General features: G+C 40.5%; 1 protein-coding gene across 1 annotated transcript in view; it reads right to left on the reverse strand.

The window, feature by feature from the left end:
• Positions 1-3,144: 3,144 nt before the first annotated feature.
• castor2 (cytosolic arginine sensor for mTORC1 subunit 2) overlaps positions 3,145-23,398 on the reverse strand; it is a 21,403-nt gene continuing 1,149 nt past the window's right edge. The window contains exons 3-10 of the mRNA XM_005725410.1: positions 14,307-14,377; positions 12,491-12,684; positions 9,453-9,585; positions 7,974-8,097; positions 6,293-6,403; positions 5,267-5,349; positions 4,136-4,230; positions 3,145-3,626 (exon numbers count right to left, since the gene is read on the reverse strand). Of these exons, the coding sequence (XP_005725467.1) occupies positions 3,564-3,626; positions 4,136-4,230; positions 5,267-5,349; positions 6,293-6,403; positions 7,974-8,097; positions 9,453-9,585; positions 12,491-12,684; positions 14,307-14,377 (874 nt within the window). The 3' untranslated portion in view covers positions 3,145-3,563. The remainder of the gene's footprint in view (positions 3,627-4,135; positions 4,231-5,266; positions 5,350-6,292; positions 6,404-7,973; positions 8,098-9,452; positions 9,586-12,490; positions 12,685-14,306; positions 14,378-23,398) is intronic.

Consider the following 23,398-nt stretch of genomic DNA (forward strand, 5'->3'; position numbering starts at 1 on the left):
AAATGGCATGAAAGTCTCAGTTTGTCGTCAGAGCCTTTAATGCACCCAGACTTAACAGTTGCAATGAAGGAGCATTTGTGTATGCAGGGGGCTTGTGCTTGGGAAATTGTGTGGGAAAGTTCAGAAACTGCTGAACAAAACGTAGGTGGATTAAGGCTTCTTCTTTCTAGGCATCTGGTCTCTGTGAAGGCCTGTAGCTGGACTCTGGTCCTGGTCAGCTAGTGTAGAACTTGACTTGGAGGCTCTCATCTCAATGACTGGAGCACACACTGCCAGAGATGGCACTGCTAGGTCCAGTTGGCTCGCTCTCCTAGTGTGGATAATCCCATAGATGTGGCAGCCCTCATGCTGGTCCTTGTCATGCAAAGAGAAACTGCACCCCTGAGAGTTGAACACGCAATTTTATCTTCATTTTAGTACTCATTAAAATGCAAATAAACAAATATTGCAATGAAGACAATTTGTCCCCTCTTGGCATTAGCTACCACCACTCAGTGACTAATGCTAACAGGGCAGTTAAGTTGGCAGATAAGAGTCAACTGCCACCAGCCAGTCTGACTCAGAGGTGAAGAGTGCAAGACCTGGGGGATGACTCAGCATGTCATCACGGATCTTTAGCATCGTCAAGTGGGGATGTGATATCCACTAATTTAATTCATCCATGGCTGGTACACTTCATACATTTTTGTGTTAATAAAATGTGAAAAAAAAAATGTGTCTCATTCACAGCCAAACTGGAGCTCTGAAGGCAAGATTGGGAGGCGACATCACTAGTTTATTGCTTCGAGTACACAGCCCCTCTGTCGGTAAGTAAATACAGTAAAATGACACATGGGTGAAAAGTGAACACGCAAGCAGCTCAAAAAACAGCTAGTTTATTTTTTTTCATTTATTTCCCCACCCCCCACAAAAGAAGCTTCAAAATGAAAGGCTTTCTCTTTGAAATGCAATCAGAAGAAATAACACCTTCCTCATGTTTTAACACTGATAAATACAGATTATCTACTAATCAAATGTGATCAGATGAGAGGCTGCAGATAGGTGGAAGGTGGTGTGAAGAGAAGAAAACAAAAAGGAAGAAAAACATCATCACCAACGGTTAATACCAACAGAAATCGTTCCATGTGGACAAGATCTAGCTAAAGAAAAGAGCCCTCTCTGGGTTCACATCAGTACAGCAGGTCTGTGGGGGTGGGACCTGCATTAAAGTGCAGACTGGAGTAGGAGAGGGGCAGCTTCAAGACCAAAATGGACACCAGGGCTCGGAGTGTAACCTTCCTTCCCCTGTGTGAACCGTAGCTTATGTTAGCACACTTGCACTGACATTATTCTAGCTCATGGAAGTGGCTCAGTAATTTATTACTAGTGTCGATGCAAATCTTTTCAGCGTTTCTCACTCCAATGCACACTGTGAGCAACACGGTCACTGGAAAGTGTCGGCGTAATTGCTCTCAAACATGAGAGTTTTTGGCAGTACAAGGTTGGAAAACGGGTCATGCTGTTGGTACGATTGCCATCAAAAGCAACTATTTAGTAGTGAACGGTTTCTTTAAGTGAGACAGATGCTCGTGGAGGAACTTCTGTTACTTTTACCGTGTTCAGTGTTGTTGGTACGCGCTTATTTGAAGTATTGACAGGGTGGAGCTAGCCGCTCCCTCCTGTCCCCCCGCAGCCTCTACTTTCATACTTTTGACCACAGACCTGCATTGTAAAGTTAATGCATGGCGATGTGCTGGGATCATGAATCCACCTCAAAAGATTATTTTCGGGGTTTTGTTTTTTTTTATTTTAAAATCCATCAATCAAATCAATATCAGTTGGAGTTTCAGATATATTTCTGGGTACGAGGAAGATTGTAAAGGTAATTTGGAATTTTATGTGCCTGCTATAGATCTGCACTGAGTATTTTACTAAAGCTGGGCATACACTGTGCGATTTCTTTCAGTCGCGTAATTCAGCTTGCGCTCAAACTGTGCGACTGAATCGCAGAGGTTAGAAATTCATAGGTCAGGATGCTCTGACGTGACCTTTAGCTTGGTAACATGAAGATGTTAATCGCTTCTCAGGTATACTACACAATGTATGACACACGATTAAGGCTAAACTCAGGCCGATCCCCAAGACGGTCGCATAAGTGAAAAATAGTCTCAAAATGGGCCAAAAATCACACAGTGTATGCCCAGCTTTACACTTTTTAATGGCTATTTTTTACATTTTTAAATTTGTATTCTTATTTTTTTTTTAATACAAACTAAACCAATTAAAATCAGTTTCTTCACGTCCACTGATTAATACTCACTCAGTTTGAAAGATGAGGAAGATAAGTGGAAGAGAATGGCTGGATGGAGTTTTTAATCAACACTTTTTGACCCTCCCTCCATTAAAAAAAAAAAAAGAAAAACCCACATTGATTCCAGCGTGCAATTTTTATGTTTTAAATTAGAACTGACACAATATGAACAAAGAGAAATAACAATTTAGAGCTAATTTAAAACCCTCACAAGACAGTACAGACTTAAATTTAATTTTGTGGCAAACTGAACCTAAATTTGGCACATAGTGGTTAGTGTGGGAGTGGTTGTAATGCTCACGTGATAGTGTTTCAGAGGTCTAATGAGGACCATGTTGACCATTTCAGGTAACAAATAGTGTGCAGAAGAGGCTGATGGGAATGTCTCAAAATAAGAGACGTTTTGAACTGATTGTGACGCTGTGGGAGAAGTTATTAAGAATACGTCAACTGGGAACTTTCTATATCCTATCCAAAATCAAATAAGAAATCAACAACCTCTCACAAAAATGACGCCTATCAGCCAAATCGCTGAAAATAATCAAATCTACGGATCCTGATTGGCCCGTCGATCATATTGCTCACAGTGTGCATGGATGTAACTTATTAAATGCACCAAAAAAATGATTCACTTCACGTTTTGCCAGACTGATTTTAAGTCTGGGGGACTTCAATAGTCAGATCGATGATTAAAACACGTTCAACGACGACTAAAAAGCAAAAACAAGCGCCAACGCTGGCTGTCTCCTTCAATTGCACATGTGCAGTATTTTAGACAAAGGCATCGGTTTAGGCATTCATACATGTTGGCACTGAGAAAAATGACCTGTGGAAAAACAAAGCAAACAAAAAAGGAGAATTTGATAACTATATATAATAATTATTTTGCTTTGAGAGTACATTCGTCATCTTTCCATGAGAGGAATTATGTAACTAATACAGTAGGGTGCTCAGGAGGGTCAGGGAGTGGGAAGAAGCAGCTTTCGAGAAGAAAAGAGACAGTTTGGTAAACTAACGCAAAAACTACCAGAGCGTGGAGGTGGAGGGGACTTGGGCACGAAGGAAGGCAAAGAGTAGTTGGGGGGGTAAAGAAAATGCTTGAGTAACAAAGGCTTCCCTAACACACTGTCACCCTCCTCTCTCCCTCCGTCCTTCCTTTCAGAGTTGACCCACAGTAGTCCGCTAGCAAGCTCTTGGCACTTTTTGGACATGATAAACTTTTAAACAAAATGACTTTGGAGATGGTAGTCGTCATCGCTTTCTCCAGCTTCCTTCACTGTGCAGCACTCTCAGTCCGCAGTGCGCCAATGACACTTTGGATGTTTTCTTCAGGAACCTGAAGAAGACGCAAAGTAACTGATTAGAACTTTCTGATGGCCCCAAAAACATCTGAAAAAGCTGAAACAGTTTCTCTCCAGCTGCTTAGAGCCGATGCTGATGCCATAAACTGTATATAAAAGATGGACGTAGTTGCTACGATCAGTGCCTAGTGTCTTCTTAAAGCCTCGAGTTGAAGGTTTTCTGGAAGTGAAAAGCAAGAACTAAAAATCTTGACTTGAAACTAGTGAATTAAGTCAATAAGAAAGTTTACTGGAGTCAAAGCCATTTTCTCAAAGACTTCTATACAAATTAGACAAGCGACCCCCTGTTGGCCACTGGAAAGAATGCAAGTTTAAAGACACCTTTGCACTGGCTTCACTCTACAGACCCAGATGTGCTATGCATGTCCATCTTTTATATACAGTCTTTCATGGTGTCACGAACTGGTTAGACTAACCAAACAGCCCAACAATTACAAACAAGTTGATTACAAACCAAACATATGCAGTAGAAACTGTTTCTTACCAGGGCGTGGTCAAACTTGAAGGTGCTAATGTAGTAAGCTGGAATGTCAGCCGTCGCCAGCGGTTCTGATATCTGAGCCACGATGCCGCACTCATCTGCAGACCATTAAAGACACGATCTTTAACCTCTCAACAGGCCCCACAACCACTCTACAACTCATTAAAGCATGTTGATAAATACAATACACATTAATCATGATAACACTTATTATCCTGATTAGAGCAGCCAGGTCTGAGGTCTTCTTGTGAAATTCTGGCTTTTTTTTTTTGTCTGCTAAGGCTTCACTTAGCCTGATTATTGATGCTCAGGTAAGCTGTTATATGAAGGTGGTTATCAACTAACATAAGCATCTAACCAAACAGAAAAATGAGAAGGTCTACCGACTTTACAAAGGAAAACTATAAAACAACACAGCTGCTGCAGATTTGTCTCAGCAGTCTGAGTGTGTCTGGGAGGAAAACTATAGGATTACACCCACATATTTGGTCAGCAATAATAAAATTTCATTTATTTGAAGCCAGGAAGGAAAGCCGACAAAAATACAAATAACTGTAAGTTCACAGACTTCTCAGTATCGCAGCTTTATGCACGGGGGGAATCTGACAGATTATTACTACTCCATGAAATTTCAGGTGTGTGTAAGACAGGTGCAGTTTTGTACTTTCACCTGCTGCCCTGGTGTTTAATGGTCTCACAGCAAAAAAGAAATGAATACAAAAAATATAATTTAAACATAGGTTTAACCTACAAGTACAAATAGGTGTCTTGTTTTAGGATCATACATTAAAGGCAACAGGAAAAAGTTCCTGGAAATAGTCTTTTTTTATTGTCTGTTTAGGGTTAGATAAAGACTTTAGATCTTCCAGGAACAGTGACACAGTTTTCAGTGGTGGTTTCATACCTGTTAATCTTTTATCTCAGGTATAACCTGCAGTTAGTATGGCAATCTACCCTGGTAAAAAGTGAACCACCTTTTTAATGCTAAAGACTGTGTTAACTACACACTGGGATGGTTGTTAAACCAGTTCTGACAACGCTGATCTTGATACTTGAACATGTGCTTTGTTGGCATCAATCTGTAGTAGCATGTGGCCTGCTTCTATCCATTACTACAGCAACAAAAATACTCACCAAATCCTAAAGGTTGCCCTCCAATTCGAACCATTTTCCAAAGCTCACCAGAGGCACTGGTAAAAAGTACATTGTTTGGAAACCTGGAAGAAAAAAAACCCAGAACAATTATATTAGCTTCAGTATTTATTAAAATACAATTGTACCACATAAAGGCTGGTTAAGTTACTCACTTATGCAACACAAGTGTGGTCATACAATTTCTATATTTCTGAATTGTTACCAATAATAAGACATAAACACAGTATTAAATCATTCAGTTCCAGTATTTCATTAACTCTGTCATCTTTAAATGTTTTCCAAGAGTGGCTTTATTTGACCTTTTTTTGCTTTACTTAACAAATTATGGCACCAGGCATGGTTAGCAGATAAAGGTGCATCAGAAGAAGCCACTAGCCACTCAGCACAGTGCAAAAACAGCTAAAGTCTGTTTCTGCTGTGCACCGTGCTGCACTGAAGAAAAGAGCCATTGTAAGGCAGAGTAATTTGGGTGACCCATCCCTTTAAGGCAACACATTCGGTCTTACATAAAACGTAGGGACATTGCTGACCTACATGCTGCAGAAACAAAATCTAAACTTAACAATTCAAGTTCACTCCAGTTGTTATTTTACTTCCACATGGATTGAAGAGGTTACTAACCAATATAATGCAGACCTTTTTTTATTCATTGGCAGCCTTTGATCAGATGCTAACACAGGAGAAACCATGTGGGACCTGCAGCTGCTCAAGTTCCTTGATGGCCCTCCTGCTTAATTAGTGTACACTGTTAGAAACTAAGGGAGTAGATGAGTCAGACTGAAACCCACTGTGACTTATGTGCAATACACCCGATAGCTCTGCTTATTGCCTAGCAACAAACTAATCACCACCTCAAACAACAATCAGAAACGCACTCCCCTGCATGAATACAAGCTGTCCTTTTAGTGGGGATTAACAAACAACAAAACCTTAAAAGAACAAGTGTAGTTAATTACACAACAGCAGTGCACATGAAATGTTGAGTAGTGGGTGTTTTTCTTCTACCTTTGTGTGGTCTGTTCATCCATGACCAGAGAGATGTAGCCCTCGATCAGAGAGAAGGAGAAGAAGCGGATGTGGTTTGAGTCTTCACTGGATGCTCCAGACTCTTTTTGCCTGGCAAAGACAAAAACAATACAGTTTTTGATTGGACCTGTGACACTTTGATTAATTTCTCTCTGTGTTGCCTAACAGCTTGAGTAGGTAGACTGGTTTCTGTTTGAAGAACTCAGGGTTTTCCATTTAAAAAAAAAGGAAGATTTTGAAGTCCGTGCCTGTGTGCAATGTTGTCCTTGGGTTCCCTAACAATGCTAACAGTGAGAGTTGATGAGGTCATAGAACTGCTATCTGTTAAACAATGTACACACTGGAAGCGATTCGCTCGAATGTGTCCATCAGAGACCATAGAAAGTGGAAGACATTTGACATCTTCAAGCAACTACAGCTAGAGACATTAAGTGGGCGGGGCCTGTGATAAAAGCCCTTCAGTTGAGCGGCGAAAAATCACTAAATGTCCAAAGTGTGGAATATCCAATCTGGGTCAGTGAGGAGTTGCTGCCCCAAGTATGGGAATCTGAGTACCTCTCGATCTTGTTTCTAAGGAGGAAAACAAATCCTATATTTTCTTGCTTTTTTTAAAAACTTTATGGCATATTCCATTTGAAATCGGAAGCTAGAATTTCAACTTGATTGCCCTGTCAAGCTGGACTTTCAACTCAGAGAAGCCACACCAACACTGATTTAATAATCAGAGATGGTGGCAGTGCAACAACGTGGACCGGGACTTCCTTTTTCCCCCCCTTTAGTTTATAGAGCTATTTCACAGCAGGTGTTTTGACTGTCAAAAGCCAGAAAATAAGAAAATGCCCATTGGAAGTGCTGTAATTTACATTTCTAAAGTATCCTAGTGAGCCATTTCAGTGAACGAACACAAAACACCTTGGAAGGCCTTAAAATTGCCTCATTTAAGTGGAATAAAGCAGTCATTGTTAATGCCTGCTTTGACAGGACCAAAAAGGTCTCTAATTATACATATAGGTAAAGAAAACAACCTTCAAATTATGCAGACTAACACACAATGGATGGAATCATTTTACACTATTCTCTCATTATTGTGTGGGGTTAGTCTTGCGCTCTGGTGCTGCACTTACACGAAGATGATTAATGTGTGAAAAAGATAAAAGATGAAAGAAGGGTTCAAATTGATGCATCACAGGTCAACACATTCTGACACTGAGCCTCATGTGTGGGCTGAGCTCCAGAACATTTTCCCAAAATGCCACCATTTAGCATCTCCTAATTTTCCCTTCCTTGTCTAGGAAATGAAAGTGAAAATAGTCTTCTATTCTCGAGAAAATAAGCTTTCCTGAATTTTATACCCATATAATTCAAGGCAGTAAAGATAATTTTTCAGACTTGACAAGGCTCCAGCAGAAGACATCAGATAACTTTAGATTAACTTAGATAATTAGATAACAAAAAAACTGAATACTACTTTCCACTGTGGCCAAACTTCTCTTAATGAGCTAAATTTCTGTTTTATCCCTTTTAAGTAACATCCTACATTTGATTAATAGACTATAAAGAGATGCTGTCCTACTGTTCTCAGTGATTGAGTGGAATCCTGGCAACATGCAAAACATGCAAAAGGCCTTCAGAGCCTAAATGAAGTAATAAAATGTTTTACCCTCCAGAGTAAAACATGACGTCCATGAGCAGAGTGGCCACAGAGGGCAGTGTGTCTGGGTCCAGGCTGGTCACACAGAACATGTTGCTGGGACTGGATAAGGGGTGAATGATAGGACGGGGCACTGAAAAAAATAATACATGAGGGCTTAGGAGGCTTCTTAATAAAAGACTACATGGCAATACATTTTCTGATCATCCTTTTTCCATTCATCTGAGCTTAGACTTCCCTTGTCTGTGCTGGGTGAAAAAGTGAGCTTGAAAACTGCATTTGCCAACATTAAGAAGGAGCTTTCAAGCTCAGCTTGTACACCAACAGGAACAAAACACAAATTGTATGAACAGCAATAAAGACTGTGTGCTGTGTAATTGAAAGCACCACAGTGCACTTAAGTGGAGCTTTAGTGGAGATTATCCAACATCCGTTTCTACAATCATAAATAAACCTTTAAACATTAAGGTTAATTAGACACAATTTGATGTATATGTTTGCACATTTTATATTTAAACAATGCTGAAAAAGTTTACACATTTATTTATTTATAAACTTAAAATGTAAGCATCTCACCCATAATAAAAACTAATCCACAACAAATGTATTATTATTTCAGGGCTGAGAAACAAGCATAATTACATTTTAACCCCATTTTATAGATTTTATATCCCATTTCCTGTAGTGGAAACATTTAAATTTTCTTTTAATCCAGGACTAGTCTAAAGGGGGCCAGATTATATTATATTACATACATGCTGTTCCAGTCGTTGATGCTCATATTAAATACTGTAAATGTGGGCCACAAGGACAGGCTTCAGCGTGCAGTAAACACTTAACCACTGAGCCACTGAGAGCGGATGTTAATATGGTGATCTGTGGGTGTGAGCACAGAAGCCCCACCCACCTGCTGTTTTAACATTCTGTGCACGAGGGGCAGCCAATCGAAAGAAAGTGGTCTCAAAGGGAGAAAGAACGGAGTCATAATGGCTTGAATGAACTGAGGTTGTACTATATAAGGTTTGTTTTAAAGAGATACTTTAATAGATTCCAAGAAAAAAAAATGGAGCTGGAAATTAACATAATGGGTCCACTTTAATGTCTGTGAAACAGCACAAATTAATATGCAGAGATTATTACGTTGAAGAAACAAGTCTGAAAACATTTTGTAAGTGCTTTGCAAAACCCATTTCCGATTACAGAGGTCTCAGTATCAATACACTATCGTCCAATCGCATTGCAGATTGCATTTGTGCAGATGTAATCTCAAAACCACACAGTGGCGACAATTTGGCTTTTTAAAAATGGATCCGTGTTAATAAACAATGACCAGTAACCTGGACGTCTTGGCCCAAGTATTGGCCATGGATCCCCTCAAGTTGGCAGAAATATTGAAATGGCAGTCCACATTAAAGGCTGTTAAAGGCAGGGTGGAAGCATTAAGCTTTTCTCTAGACAGAAATATTGAATTATTTTGTTAACTCTTACCTAGTTTTGGTTTCACAAAGCCATTGGTCACCCCCAGATTGTGAGCAGCAACAGTCTCCCCGTTGACCACTCGAAACAAAGTGAATTCGGAAGACAGAGTGTGCATGACCATCGGGAGGTCTCGCTCTCGAACCTGAGGACGGCAACATGAACGAGTTCAGAGGTCAAGAGTAAATGCCGAATATGTAACAGGGAAGAAATGTCGATGAATTTTCAGAGAAATCGTTTGATGGGAAATCCCACTCTTATTCTCCTAGCCCGAGCTTTTTTCTAATGAAATGCTTTCATTTATTTTCAGTGTGCCCACTCTCTTGCTCTGCCTAATCTACATTTGCTTTTAATGACTTCCTACAAAATGGCTTTTGATAATGAGCAGAAAATGGGATTGGGCTGTTCATATTCAGCCAGATTTATATGTTCTGAGGAGGAGCAGAGAAGACAGTAAAGCTGCATTCTTTGCTTTAAACACAGCCTTTAGTTCTGAGTATTAGCATGGGCGGACAAAATGGAACATGGATCTTTGCCTCTTATGCCAACCATGCAGTCATTGTTGAAGGTTTGTTTACAGCCGCATGCAGCTAATCGACAGCTTCACCCTTAGGCCACCAGCGTACTGAGAGTACAATCCTGCATCATTAGGGCTGAGCAATATGTCAAAGCAGGTTTATTTGTTGAGCTCTTTTCATACACGAAGGTAAACATGTGCAACATAAAGCAAAGGAGCATACAACGGTTAGAATTGGAAAACAAAGCAAATTGAAACGCAAACAGACCAAGAAAGACATGAAAAGCGAGAACTGGCCATGAGCCAATGCATTTAAGATGATTATTGTTACAGTCTAATCAGATCATCATGATATGACTCACTCAAATGCATTTTGCATTTTTTGGTCCTTGTGTAATTGTATTAAGAGCGGGGTTCACGAGCATGTGGCTTTGATATGTATTGTGGAGAATTGGAAGATTACGTTGAAAGGGTCAAGAAGACCTCGGGGAGCCAGAACTTTTCACAGCAAATTTCAAGGAAATTAGTTTTCCAGATTTCTTAGAAACTAATTGCTGACAGCAGGGGTAGAGAAAAAGCCACCAAAATTATTATGGTAATGAAGCAATTAATATTTATATTTCTTTAACTTTGCTGTCTCTAATTAAAACTAAGCTGATCTCTGTTTAAGGTGGGAAGGGTGGCGGCACAAATTTAATTGCCGTATCAGCTGTCGCTCTTGTAATTGTTGCTCCCGAGAAGCTGGTGTGTGTGGCAGATCTGAGCAGACTGACTCAGTCAGGATGCTTGTTGCTCTGTTGAAATGGGTGTATTCAACATTTGGGTCAGGCTTTACCGCTTTATGTAACACAAAAGATCATAGCAGTGAAAAAAATAAAACATCTTAAGCTGGTTTGTCTTTTGGCCTGCTGAGGGATTCAGTAATGCAATGAAACACAGAGTGAAATGAAGGTAGGAGATGGCTTGTGGGTGTGGATAACAAGGTCAGTGTTGGACGTTTTCTTTACCTCTTTTCATCTTATATACCAACAATTAGGACAGTGGGAAGGAGCCTGTGTCGAGACAGGAAGCATGCCCCGAGTATGATACCTTAAATTCCAGCAAGAGGCTGATCTGCTGATCCCCTTTATGCAACAGATTATCAACATCAGCACAGGGTTTGTTTTTTTTTTTCCATTTTCATGAACATGCTGAAGCTGGTCAGCAGGCCTTGTTTTTCCATTAATGCAAGGCAATAAAAAAAGAAAGGAAAAAAGACTCCCTGTAGCCAAAAAGGCATGAGAAAGGATTTCATCCTAAATCAAAAGAAGTGGGGCCGTGCAAGGTACACTATATCCAAGGTTATTGCTTTTTCATATCAGGCACTGTAGATGTAAACAACTGTGCTGCCAGGAGTTGCATAAAAGACAAATAATGCAACACACCGAGCATGCTAAGAAGCAGATCAACTGTTGGCTCATAACACACAATCATCTTTACTAAACAGAACTGAAAAAGAAACTGCACTTTCAGTTCACTCTGACAGACGGGGGGGGCTGTGTGAGGTCAAGTGCTGTCATGATACCTGAAGCACAGTCTGGATTCATATCAATTAAAATGCATCCCAGTGGTTCCCACTGAGCATGCAAATAAGCAGCGGAGAGGCGGCTCTCACTGCAGCAGTTGCTAGTGCTGTTTTTCTACTTATCGCCATTAAAACGCCACGCCATTACCTTTGAGATCAGAGGATGGTACTACAAACAGTTTACTTCTGATTTAGCTCAGCATGTGATGGAGTGATGGCCTGTTCAGTGTATACAGCTGTGTATTGCCTCTCATCCAACAACTATATACAAAAGATGGGCTACCATGATGTCATGGGTTTGTAAAGTCCCACTTTAAAGTCTCAACTTGGACTTGGCATCACCATCTTGGTTCTTGATTTCTGTTCAATTTTATTTATTAGGCGCCAAGTCACAGCAAAACTCTGCTCAAGGTGCTTTAAAATGTAAGGTAAACCTCTACACTACTGCAGAGAGAACCAAAACAATCAGACCACCCTCTATTAACAGTCACTTGTTGACAGTGGGAAGAAAAAACTCCCTTTTAACAGGAAGAAACCTCCGGAAGAATCAGGCTCAGGAAGGGGAGGCTGCTGCGACCAGTGGGGAGTGAGGGGGAGGGAGACAGGACAAAAGATAGTGTGGAAGAATGAAGGGAAGATCTAATTGTGAAACTGACAGAAGCCTCACCCCAAAAACATAGTCTATTGTACTCTACATGAAACCATAGTGCAAAACTAGTTTCGAGGTCATAAATTGTTGTGCAAAACGCCCCCTGCTGGTTATTAGAAAGGATATTTAAGGGGCTTCTGTGCCAACCTTTCTCAGAGACTACACCCATTTTTTAATCCTATGGTATTGGTTGATGTCAACTGGGATGGCTCCAGCCCCTCGAGCCGTGTGTCGAGTCATTTTTTTGAGAGCATCACGTGGCTGTCGAGACCCACACCATTCACACACAGAACCTTGACATGAACAATATTCACACTCACCAGGATGAAGTCCGTCTGATACGTCGACAGCATGAAAACAGAAATGTTGTGGTCGGCCAGTGGTGCGATGACTGATTTAGCGATTTTGGTGACTCCTATGGGTTGTGAAGTGGATGTGTTGCTACCTCCTGACACCACGTTAAGGGCCACCCACGTGGCGTCGGCAACGCTGATGTGCTCCGACTGGGGCAGCTCTGGAAATGAAATCAGAAACAGTTGGGAGTGGAGCTGGTACAGTTGTTTGGCTGTCACAAAATTTAATGGTTAAGATTTGAGACAGATTGTTTCATAGAGGCAGCAACACAGATGGATGGATTTAATCTTTACCAACAACCTCTTTGGAATAAAAAGAAAACAAGCTGGGTATCAGTAGTTTTCATCTGCACTCATTTCTTTCTTTTTTTGATCTGTAATGTACTCACTTTTGCATAATAAATACAGTTTTATTTCTGACTGATTAGGAATATGATACTTTTAACAGCTTTGAGGTAAGGTCACAGAGCAAAAGCATTAAATATTAGACCAGCATTTCCCTTTCTGAGTCATTCGTGAGTCAGATTTGTGCCTTGATGACTCTCTTTGTCTTCTTGAGCCATTATAACTCTGAGCTTTAACGTTTATCATTATCCTGTCACTGGTGCCTGTAGCTGTCTAATGACTTCAACACAGAGAAGCCACGGTTGTGTTTACACCAGTGACTGGGATAAAATAATGAACCCCGCAGGTAAGAACCACAGACTGTGTAAATAAGACGTCAATGCACTAAAGCATCCTCTATTTAACTCTGAATCTGCTCATAGTTATTAAAGAAAACTTAAGACTACCACTATCTCGACACAAAGTGTTTAATGCAGTGATAGCACAAGTGAGAAGTAGGGTCATTTTCTCATGGAGAAAGAAGAGCTGGACTTCTTTCTAATGGCCATTAGGGGGCAACACATCTGGTAAAAAGAAGAGCTGGCTTTATTTTTTAAACCCAGAATCAATATAAACCTTTTAGAAATACTTTATTAATCCCAAAGGAAATAAGGCTAATAAAGCATAACTTTTAGTTGCTAGGTGAGTTCCGATTCAAGTAAAAAAGAGAACAGGGCTCACCTGGCAATGATACTCCCATGAGTGAAATGTCCAATTACTGTGAGGGACTGTGTATAAAAATGGCTGCAATTTTTAAACTGTTATGTAATACTTTTGTTGAACCCCTCAAATAAAAGCTGAAAGTCTAGACTTAAACCACATGTTGGTGGTTTGATTTAAAAGCTACTGTGACGGTGAAAAGAGGCAAAGTTACCAAAACTGCATCCATGTCCAAATATAATTTACAACATACAAAGTATGATCTACCCAAGACATGTGGACTGAACTGGGTTGTGCACTCATGGGCTAATTAGGGACTAATTGTCCATAATCAACATGCATACGGTTAAATAGTATGCATCTTCTTGGGGGTTTCCAGTGTGATTTAATTTCACAATGTAGTTCAGTTCAATATAAGAAAGACAATAACCCACAGAGCCAGCCACCAGTAGAAAATACCTGCACCAGTTACGCAACAAATAGCCTGTAGTCTCCAGGGTAACTAAGGAGGGTCACCCTGGAGAAGGGTGTGTAATGACACGGATTCACTCACTCAGCCAACACAGCGAGCAGCAGCTCGGCCTCACATCTATAATGACAAAGTGTGCTCAAACAGTGTCAGCTGAAGCCGCGCGGTGCTGGTGAGAATCATAGATTACACAATGCGACCTTCTCTTGCCGCCTGGTCTCTGGTTGCCACAGTGACTTCAAAGATTAGTATCCACAAAGCGAGGCTCACCTTTAAATCCTTCCTCGTCGACGATGATGGTATAGTCCTCTGGAGTCTCTGTCAAACTGAAAAACTTGCATCTAAATTGGAGGGAAAAGAAAAGGGAGAGCAGATCAAACAGTGGAGAATATATGTAGAAAGTTTAAAAATAATCTTAATAATGTCTCACTGTTTCTCCTTCCTCACACTATAAACACACAAATCATGTGGAATTAACCTATAGACTGTACAAAGATGATGGTAGTGCTTCTGGGTATAAAATAAGTGCAGGAGGGTATTAAAGTCAGTAAACACAGAAAAATCTGTCTCAAACTGAGCGTTTGGCACAATCTAATCACAAATGCTTATGTGATTATTTGAAACTTTGACCATGTTTAATTTCACCATCCACCATCATTACAAAAAATAAGGAAAAAAATTATATTAGGTCCCCTTTAAATAAACACCCACAAGGACCAATGCATGTCTTCATCATCTTCTATTGAATATGAGGCTCACAAACCCAGTGATTAATAAAGTGCTGGGCAGCTTTACCCCTCTCCAACAGACAAAGGCAAATTTTTCTTTGACAGGAATCTCCGTGATCCAGAGATGTTTTTAAATGCACGAAATATACTGAGGCTATGAGCTCAAAACATCTATATCTGACAGAAATCCCATTTAGCTTAAAAACCTTATCTGTAAGTACATTTTAGGCCATACATATACATATACAACTTTGGTATAAGTGTTTGGAATTAAAATCATTTCATTTTAGCTTTGGTTTATCTGTCTAAGAGTTTGGTTTCTTTAACAGTGAGAATTAAAGTCTCGTAAAGGCCAGTGTAGCTGTAGATTCACACAAACATTTACTGGAAATTATATAGAGAATCTTTGGTCACTATGCGATTAAAAGAAGTGAATTTGCTGACTGACCACCTCTACACAGACCACAAGCCAGCTGACGTTTGTGTCTTGGACTTATAATTTACCTGACTTACTGCAACTTGCAATGACCTCATGAAAAACTTGCACAAGCATAATTTCAGCACAACAACAGTGGAGACAAAGTCTTAAAAGCAAGTTGTGCCACTGAGCTGAGTCTTGATAATGATCTGAGTAGCTATTTTCCAAGAAATCCTCAGTCATATCTGATTTAAACACTTAAAATGTTTGGCTACTGCCTAAAAACAGATTTGGAAAAGCTTTTTCTCCCCCACACGCAGAGCTCAGAGCCCTCAGGGTCAACGTGTCTGACTCATCCCACCAGAGCACTGGGCAAATGCCATGCTAATTCATATTATGGATGCAGCATGAAATGGACCAGCTTTTATTGTTTAGCACTTTTCTAATCTTATTTGACCACTCAGAGTGCTCTTCACTATAAGCCACATTTACCTTTTTCACACATAATCATACATCACGGTACTGCACTTAAGCACTTTGCAGCCTCACCTACGGCAAAATTCCAATCATCAGTTAACCAAACATACATGTGTTTGGACAGTAGGAGGACGTCAAAGAACCTGGAGAGACCTCACACAGCCTGGAACATGCACACTCCACACAGGAAGGCTCCAGCCAACCAGGAGGTTTGATCTTGCTGTGAAGAAACAGTACTAACTGCTGCTCTACCAATCTCCGAGGAGATATGCACATAGTCAAACTGTTGTGAACTTGAGATTTGCACTTGTTTGAACGCTCATATATTTCAGATTTGTCTGTTGATAAGCCCATCTGGGCAGGGGCGTTACAGAAAAATCCCACCTACATTTCTATTTGTATTTTGATTCTTTTTGACTGCCTCGTTTCTGCATCATCATGTGCCTTGTTGAGGTAAATGGCATATAGAAGTGACAGATTATTAACAACTCAGTGTTCCTCATCAAATTTTGTTAAGAGGACACTTTTGAAAACCACTAGTCAGATCTGACCACATCTGCCTCTTGACATTCAGATCATCGCATTTAAACTGTTCTCAGATGGTAACAGATGTTAGAGACAAAAGTGTGCCCCAAAGATTTTACAACAAATGGAAAACGGTGCAGTAGGAAAAACAACACACACAACGCTCCTCTGATAGTCACATTCTTTACACACCAGCTACTGAAAGCTCACACTTCATATTGGCTGAAAGGTGTGAATAATGACAAGAGAATAACAGAAAGGCTCTCAGAGGGAACAGCAGGATTTCCTCCTGGCATTAAATGAGCTGTCAACTGTCACTTTGACTTGCAGGGTGTTTTGCAGAGCGAGAACATTAGAATGATGTGCACTGAAGGCTTTTCTTGTGCCCGGGCTGGCAACACACCTAATCAATGACTTACTTCAGTCTTTGACATTGTTCCATCTAGATCAGCTGCACAGATTTACTGTGCTACTCCCGACTGTGGGGGTGATCTCTGAATATTCAGCCTTCATTACTCACATTCTGTGTGCCTGCAAGGAACTTCACAGGGAGCCTTTAAATGAGTTTATGCTGTCAACCACTGCACTGCAAATGTGTTTATAAAAACTCAGGGCACATATTAATGGAATTATGCTGATATATGATCTGCATAAAGTCATACATCATTTTATTTAGGAGTTGGAGAGGAATTGAAAGAATGTACAGAATAAGAGTTTAAATAAGGAGAATATCTCCATATCTTTACATCACCAATGTTCATATTTAGGGCTGGTTATTGACCGAATCGATGTCAGTGGCACTAGAAGTCAGAATCAAACATCTAATCTGGATCTAAGGTTTGTTTAGTCTTTGACAAGATATTTCCTTTTTTCTTAACTTAAGACAGTGGCTTCACTTACATTACAGAGTATATATAAAAGGTGGATGCAGCTACAGAGATGTCAAACCAGACGTGTATTTCCTACACAATTAGTCTGTATCTGTGGTGAAAACTGACACATGGGACTGGGGTGCATGAAACAAGACATGCCGATAAATTTAATATTTTCCACTCTAATAATAATAATAATGAACTCTCTACATAATGGAGGAACTATCAGTTAGTGAGCTCAAACTTCAAGGTCTTGAAGTCCAGTGAGAGACAGCAGTCCTGTTCCGCAGCCTTGGTGAGCTCATCGTATTGACACATGAACCACTTCTCCATCAGCTGCAGGTTCTGGTTAGAATGACCCTCCAGCACTCGCAGCCATCGTCACACCAGAACAAACATGCAAGCTAGAGTCCAAGACTGTGGAGTTGGAGTCAGCCCAGGCACAAGATTAGGGTCTCTGGGGATTGACTCAACAGTGATCTGAATAGCCCACCCAGAGGAAACAGGAGTCAGAACAGGCCAGAGATGGCTAATTAGCAGTGACTGAACTTTGAAAATCTGAACGAGGGGATTGTTTCATGTAAAAACAGATAGCTTCTGTGATGAAAATAAAAAAATACATGGCTTGGGTGGCTGGAAATATATCTGGGTGTCGGTGTGTATCTGGAATACAGTTCACTTTGTCTCAGTATCTTTTGAGGTGCTTACAAAGCACAATGAGGTCACCAATTTCATGCATTTTGTGGCTTAAATAGAGAAGTGGTGACACACTGGCCTTCCACATATTTGTAAGCTACTAAAAGCAACTTTGATGAAGATCTGTGCTGGGGGTGTGTATGCCCGAGTCCTTAAAATGCAGGGATCAAACATGCTTGTTCACGGTATGAATCGCCCAGTGTTAAGCCACCCTATGTGTGAGAAACACTGGACTCTGCAAAAGGTAAGTTCGCCCTCCTTTATCATCCCAATTTGACTATCTCCATCCAATCTGAACCAGGGCCATAATATACAGCATAAGCATCATGCTGTATTCAGTAAGACTGGGAAGTAGTTATTGAGACCATAAACTCATCAGGAAAGAGTTTACTGAGGTCATGAATCAAGGGAAAGTGTTGTCTTCTAGCAGACTTCTATACAGGTGGAGTTTTTTCTGCAATCGATCTGCTGACCAGAAGAAAGAATGAATAATTAATGCACTTCTGCCTTGGTTCTACTCTTCCATCTTTTATATACAGTCTGTGGTTTATAGATATTTTAAAAATTTTATTGAACTCCTACCAATTGAAGACTTCAGGTGAAACATTTGCCAGGGATGTGAACGGTGTGATAAGCATTCGTCCTTTTCACCAGCTATCTATTTTTTTTTTATTATGTTTGTTTAGCTCAGTGTTTGCAATCATTATATTGCTCTTCATTCAAAGGCAGGCTGACAAATTTAGAAAGAGAAGCCGCCAATATCCCTACACATTTACACTCAGCTGGAACGCGAGCCCAGAAAGAATTATTTAACATGGTAAAATTATTCTTCCGGCTGCTTCATGAAGGGGTTGCATCTCCTTATACCATCTCCTTATTCTGTCAGTGTCGTCTGATTGGAGTGTTCATAAGAAGCATTTTTAATCCTGCCTAACACTAGAAAGACAGTATTGGCTCCATATAAACACAGAGACACTATATCCAAAGACATGGCAGTCTATGAATCCTGCATAGAAATCTGTTGTAGAATAATGAAATGCTAAAGATGACAGCTGCCTTCCTCCTGCCTTTAAGAGCCAATCAACGGCTGAACCCATCCATCCATCCATCTTCATCCGCTTTATCTGAGGCCGGGTCGCGGGGGCAGCAGCCTAAGCAAAGAGGCTCAGACCTCCCTCTCCCCAGCCACCTCCTCCAGCTTATCCGGGGGAATACCAAGGCGTTCCCAGGCCAGCCGAGAGATATAATCTCTCCAGCGTGTCCTGGGTCTGCCCCGGGGCCTCCTCCCGGTGGGACATGCCTGGAACACCTCACCCAGGAGGCGAACCACCTCAGCTGGCTCCTTTCGATGTGGAGCAGCAGCTGCTCTACTCTGAGTCCCTCCCGGATGGCCGAACTTCTCACCCTATCTCTAAGCGAGAGGCCAGCCACCCTTCAGAGGAAGCTCATTTCTGCCGCTTGTAGCCGCGATCTCGTTCTTTCGGTCACTACCCACAGCTCGTGGCCATAGGTGAGGGTAGGGACGTAGATCGACCGGTAAATTGAGAGCTTCGCTTTTACACTCAGCTCCCTCTTCACCAGTCAACAGCTGAACCAAGAAACATGTTAAGCAATCAAGTTGAGTACACAGTAATGGTTCACAACTGTCTCACCTGTGTGGTGGCAGGTGTTTCACTCTGCTTGTTACCCTAGCAGCTTAAGAAAATGTACTTTTTTTGTCCTACTGTATCCTTTACATGACTCTGCGTTTGTTCTTGTGGGATGAGCAGTTGATTGTGTTGGCACTCACTACATTGATTTTAAACTGTGTGCACGCAAGAACGACTATAACTTTGATACTATTTTGGCATATGCCAATATTCTTCCAGTGATACGCGGAAGAATACTTTCATATGATTACATCTGAAGATACTTTGCATTTCATTCTACTTACTTCGTCTCAAATATAGAAGCATCAAATTTCACTCTAAAGGAGAACCACAGGGCATTTCCATCAGCTGGCTGCACTGAGAGGTATGTTATGTAATCACCACATGCTGGCATCGAGTTTCTTTCTTAGGACTGCTAGGAGCATGCTTGAACATTTCCAGGACTGCTAGTTTTTCCAGCTTTGGTCAAGTCATAAAATTTGATTAATTTCTAAATAGAGTCAATTTTGTAAATGTGAGCAAAAATAGACAAGGCAAAGAAGATGCGATGGTCTATGAAAAAACTACAGGAAAAGATTGGATTAAAACTTTTTAGTTCTCAAATCTGGAAATCATTTACGCATGCATGCATATTATGTTCAGTGGAAGAAGGAGGCACAGCAGAGAACTATGATAGGGATGAAAGAACACTGTTGTAGGGGCTTATCAAAGAGGAGGCACGAAGGGGTGCCGAGGTTGCTGCTTCAACAACATTAGGTGGAGGATGGGAGAGTACAGAGAGGATTCATGGGGAAAGCAAAAGAAACAACTACAAAAAGAAACAAATTGCAAAACCAGTGTCCTCTAACAGACACTCGTGTCCTACAGTCAAACAATGAATTTATGTAATCATTAATAGATGGCAACCACATAAACCTCCAGCTTGAAACACAGTGCATGACTTAGGGATGTGCACAAATCACCAAGTACTGTGTACAAGTAAGGCTGAAAAGAGTAAAAGTCCTTTAAGCTATGATTACTCAATCAAATAAAATGAAACTTTAATATGTTCCTCTGTTTCTCTGCCTTCCAGCAGCATTCATGTAGGTTTCCCTCATACACTGGGGAGGAAGTACAGCATCTGGGGGCCTTTGTGAAGGAGATTTTGAGCAGCCAGTGCATTTTCTTTTCTGCATTAACTTAAAGTTAAAAATGTCTTTATTTAAATACGGGAAAAAAACCCAAAGACAACAGAAAAATCCAGCACCCTACTGGAAAAACATGTATTATGTGTCAAATTCAAACGAGTATAGTCAGCTTTTCTTACTCAAAAATTTCACCGCTATGTCAACACACATACAAGCACAGTTTGAGCTTGTTGTTGTATGTGAGTGTGAGTCCTCAGTCACATGGGCTTCGAGACTGGTTGTTGACCACTTGGCAACCACCGGTTGTTAGGGAAAAGACGTATTCCCCAACTTGTTGCGCATTGTTGCTGTGAAATCAATTGCTAAAACCTTAATTAAACACTCCAGTTGGCAATAGTGTGATTGTGGTCGATACAGAGATTGTTACCTTTCCCACGAAATATTCAGTGTTTGTATGAACTTTCAATGTTGTTGACTGAATTTAAATTCACATTTTGGGAGTAAATAAGACCTTTTGCTGAAGAAAAGCACTCACGCGTCAGTGACATTCCTCTGGGTAATGTGATTATTTTTCTAAATAAGCCGTCTGCTTTTTACACGATTTTACTGCGAGAGATAAATGCATGTGTTCTAAATATTAGTTTGTAAGTACTCCCTGCATCGTCTCTGAAATCTACACCCATGTTTGCAAGAGCAGATCTGTAATCTGAACTCATGCTTGTATTCACAATCCTTAACTGGCTCTCCAACAGGAGGCGGTGGCGGGGGGGATTTCACAACAGACAAGTGCAAAACGCCAAGTTAAAACTGAATGGAAAAAAACAAACAAAACAAAGTTAAGTGAAGCTTCTTTCTTTGCACCCAAACCAGCCGTTTCTGCTGTACCACCAGAGAAAATGGACGAAGTGCATTATCACACCCACAGGCAGCATGCACACAGGAAATGCATGTAACACTCTGCACTTGTGAATACAGTGAGAGAAGAGCTCTTTTACACATATCCATTTAGGTGGCTGGAAAATTTGATGAAAATGGAAGTGGACTAGCATTGCTTTTCTTTTTTTCTACTCTTACTGACCTCTCAAAGTCAAAGACATTCATGCAGCACTTCACACTATGATTTTAACTACCTCACATCCACGGCCAATTCAGAATCACATGCGTGCCTTTGGATTGTGGGAAAAAGCCTGAGATAACCATGCAGGCAACCTCCAACCAGAAAGCTGACTAGGAGATCAAAACCTAGGACTTTGTTGCTGCAAGGAGACAGTCCCAACCACTGCACCAAAGTGCACCATTAACTGGACTGGGCCGAATGAGAATGTCTGATGAGCTTGTCTTATTTCAGATTCTGATTTGGAGCTTGTATAACTTGTGTAGCTCTTTTTAAAATTTGATTATTTTTGTCCCTTTCTAAATCAAATCAAAGTAAAATGAGATAAGTGACAATAAAGTGCAAAATCACATGGATAATAACTCCTCTGGATGTTGCTTTAACTGAAAATATCAAGACAACCTGACAAACAACAGTTAGTTTAAAGAAAACAAACAAAAAGACAAAACCACAGGTGTCATGTTTCCTGACACTGACACATAAGTTCTGCATTTCCTATTTTACCACACCAGTGTGTGGTGGAAACAATGATTACTAAACTAAAAGCTCAAAACTATGACACTGCACTTGAAACAGCTGATTTTTAAAGTAACTAACACCTAAATACTCAAACTGGGGCTTTTGGGGAGCGTCACATGGCTGTAATCATAATCAGTCCACACACAGAAAAGGCAGCGAGTCTCTGTTGGTTTATTTGGTAGGAATCTAGGCATTTCTGACCACATGACTAAGTAAAATCTGTGTCCAGAAGCCTATAGGGATTTTTGTTTGTACAATTCTAACACTTTAAAGTCAACTTTTGCTATGACCACCTTTATTTTTCTACACAGACTGAACTCTCTTAGATAAGTTTTCTTGTCATTTCTTTAGGTAGTCTTCAGGAATAGTTGTCCAAGTTTCCTGAAAGGCAATCAAAGCTCTTCTTTGGATGTTGGCTGTCTTTTTTACCCATTTTTCTGTAAAGATGATCTCACACTGCTTTAGTAATGTTGAGGTCTGGGCTCTGGGCAGGCTAATCCATGACTGATAGTGTCCATATGTATTTTTCTATGCGTTTACTGCTCTGACAATGTGTTTGGGATCATTGTCATGCTGAAAAATGAAGCCGTTGCCAATCGGACACTTTTCAGAAGGTATTACATGTTGGATCAAAATCCGATGTCATTTTTCTTCGTTCACAATTTTATCAGCTTTGAGAAAATCTCCAACACCACTGGCTGAAATACAGCCCAAAACCATGACTCCACCATGTCTTAAAAATGGCCTTTGGCACTCACTGTTGTCTCTCTCTGCTGACCTGCATACATATTGATGAAGATTTAAACCAGCATTTTCAAATTTGGCTTGAAAATGGTCACTCCATGAGACCTCCTATGTCAGGTCTTTGCAACCTGGGGCAGCTGGTGATGACATTATGTTATTGAGTCAAAGAGTTGTAGCTATTTGACTGAACTGAGTGGTTGATTAGATTAAGCCACTCTTTGACGCAAGTGTTCCAGTAAAAGTAGCAAACATTTTACAGTCTCAGCTTCCAAAAACACGAGGATTCAATTCCCCCTGTGTTTTACATGTGAATGTAGTATTTGCTGAATTTTGGCTGATGGTTGGTGCATTCCTCCCTGTTCGTACAGACCAATCAACTATTAGATTAAACAAAAGCCTAATCTGCTGATAATGAGAACAACAGCCGCTGCCATGCTCCTTGAGCTAATCTTAATTACATCAGGTAATAATCAGTAATCTGACTGTTATTTTT

Source organism: Pundamilia nyererei, unplaced genomic scaffold (assembly GCF_000239375.1).
Source record: "Pundamilia nyererei isolate P.nyererei 1_Seehausen unplaced genomic scaffold, PunNye1.0 scaffold00015, whole genome shotgun sequence".
NCBI lineage: Eukaryota > Metazoa > Chordata > Actinopteri > Cichliformes > Cichlidae > Pundamilia > Pundamilia nyererei.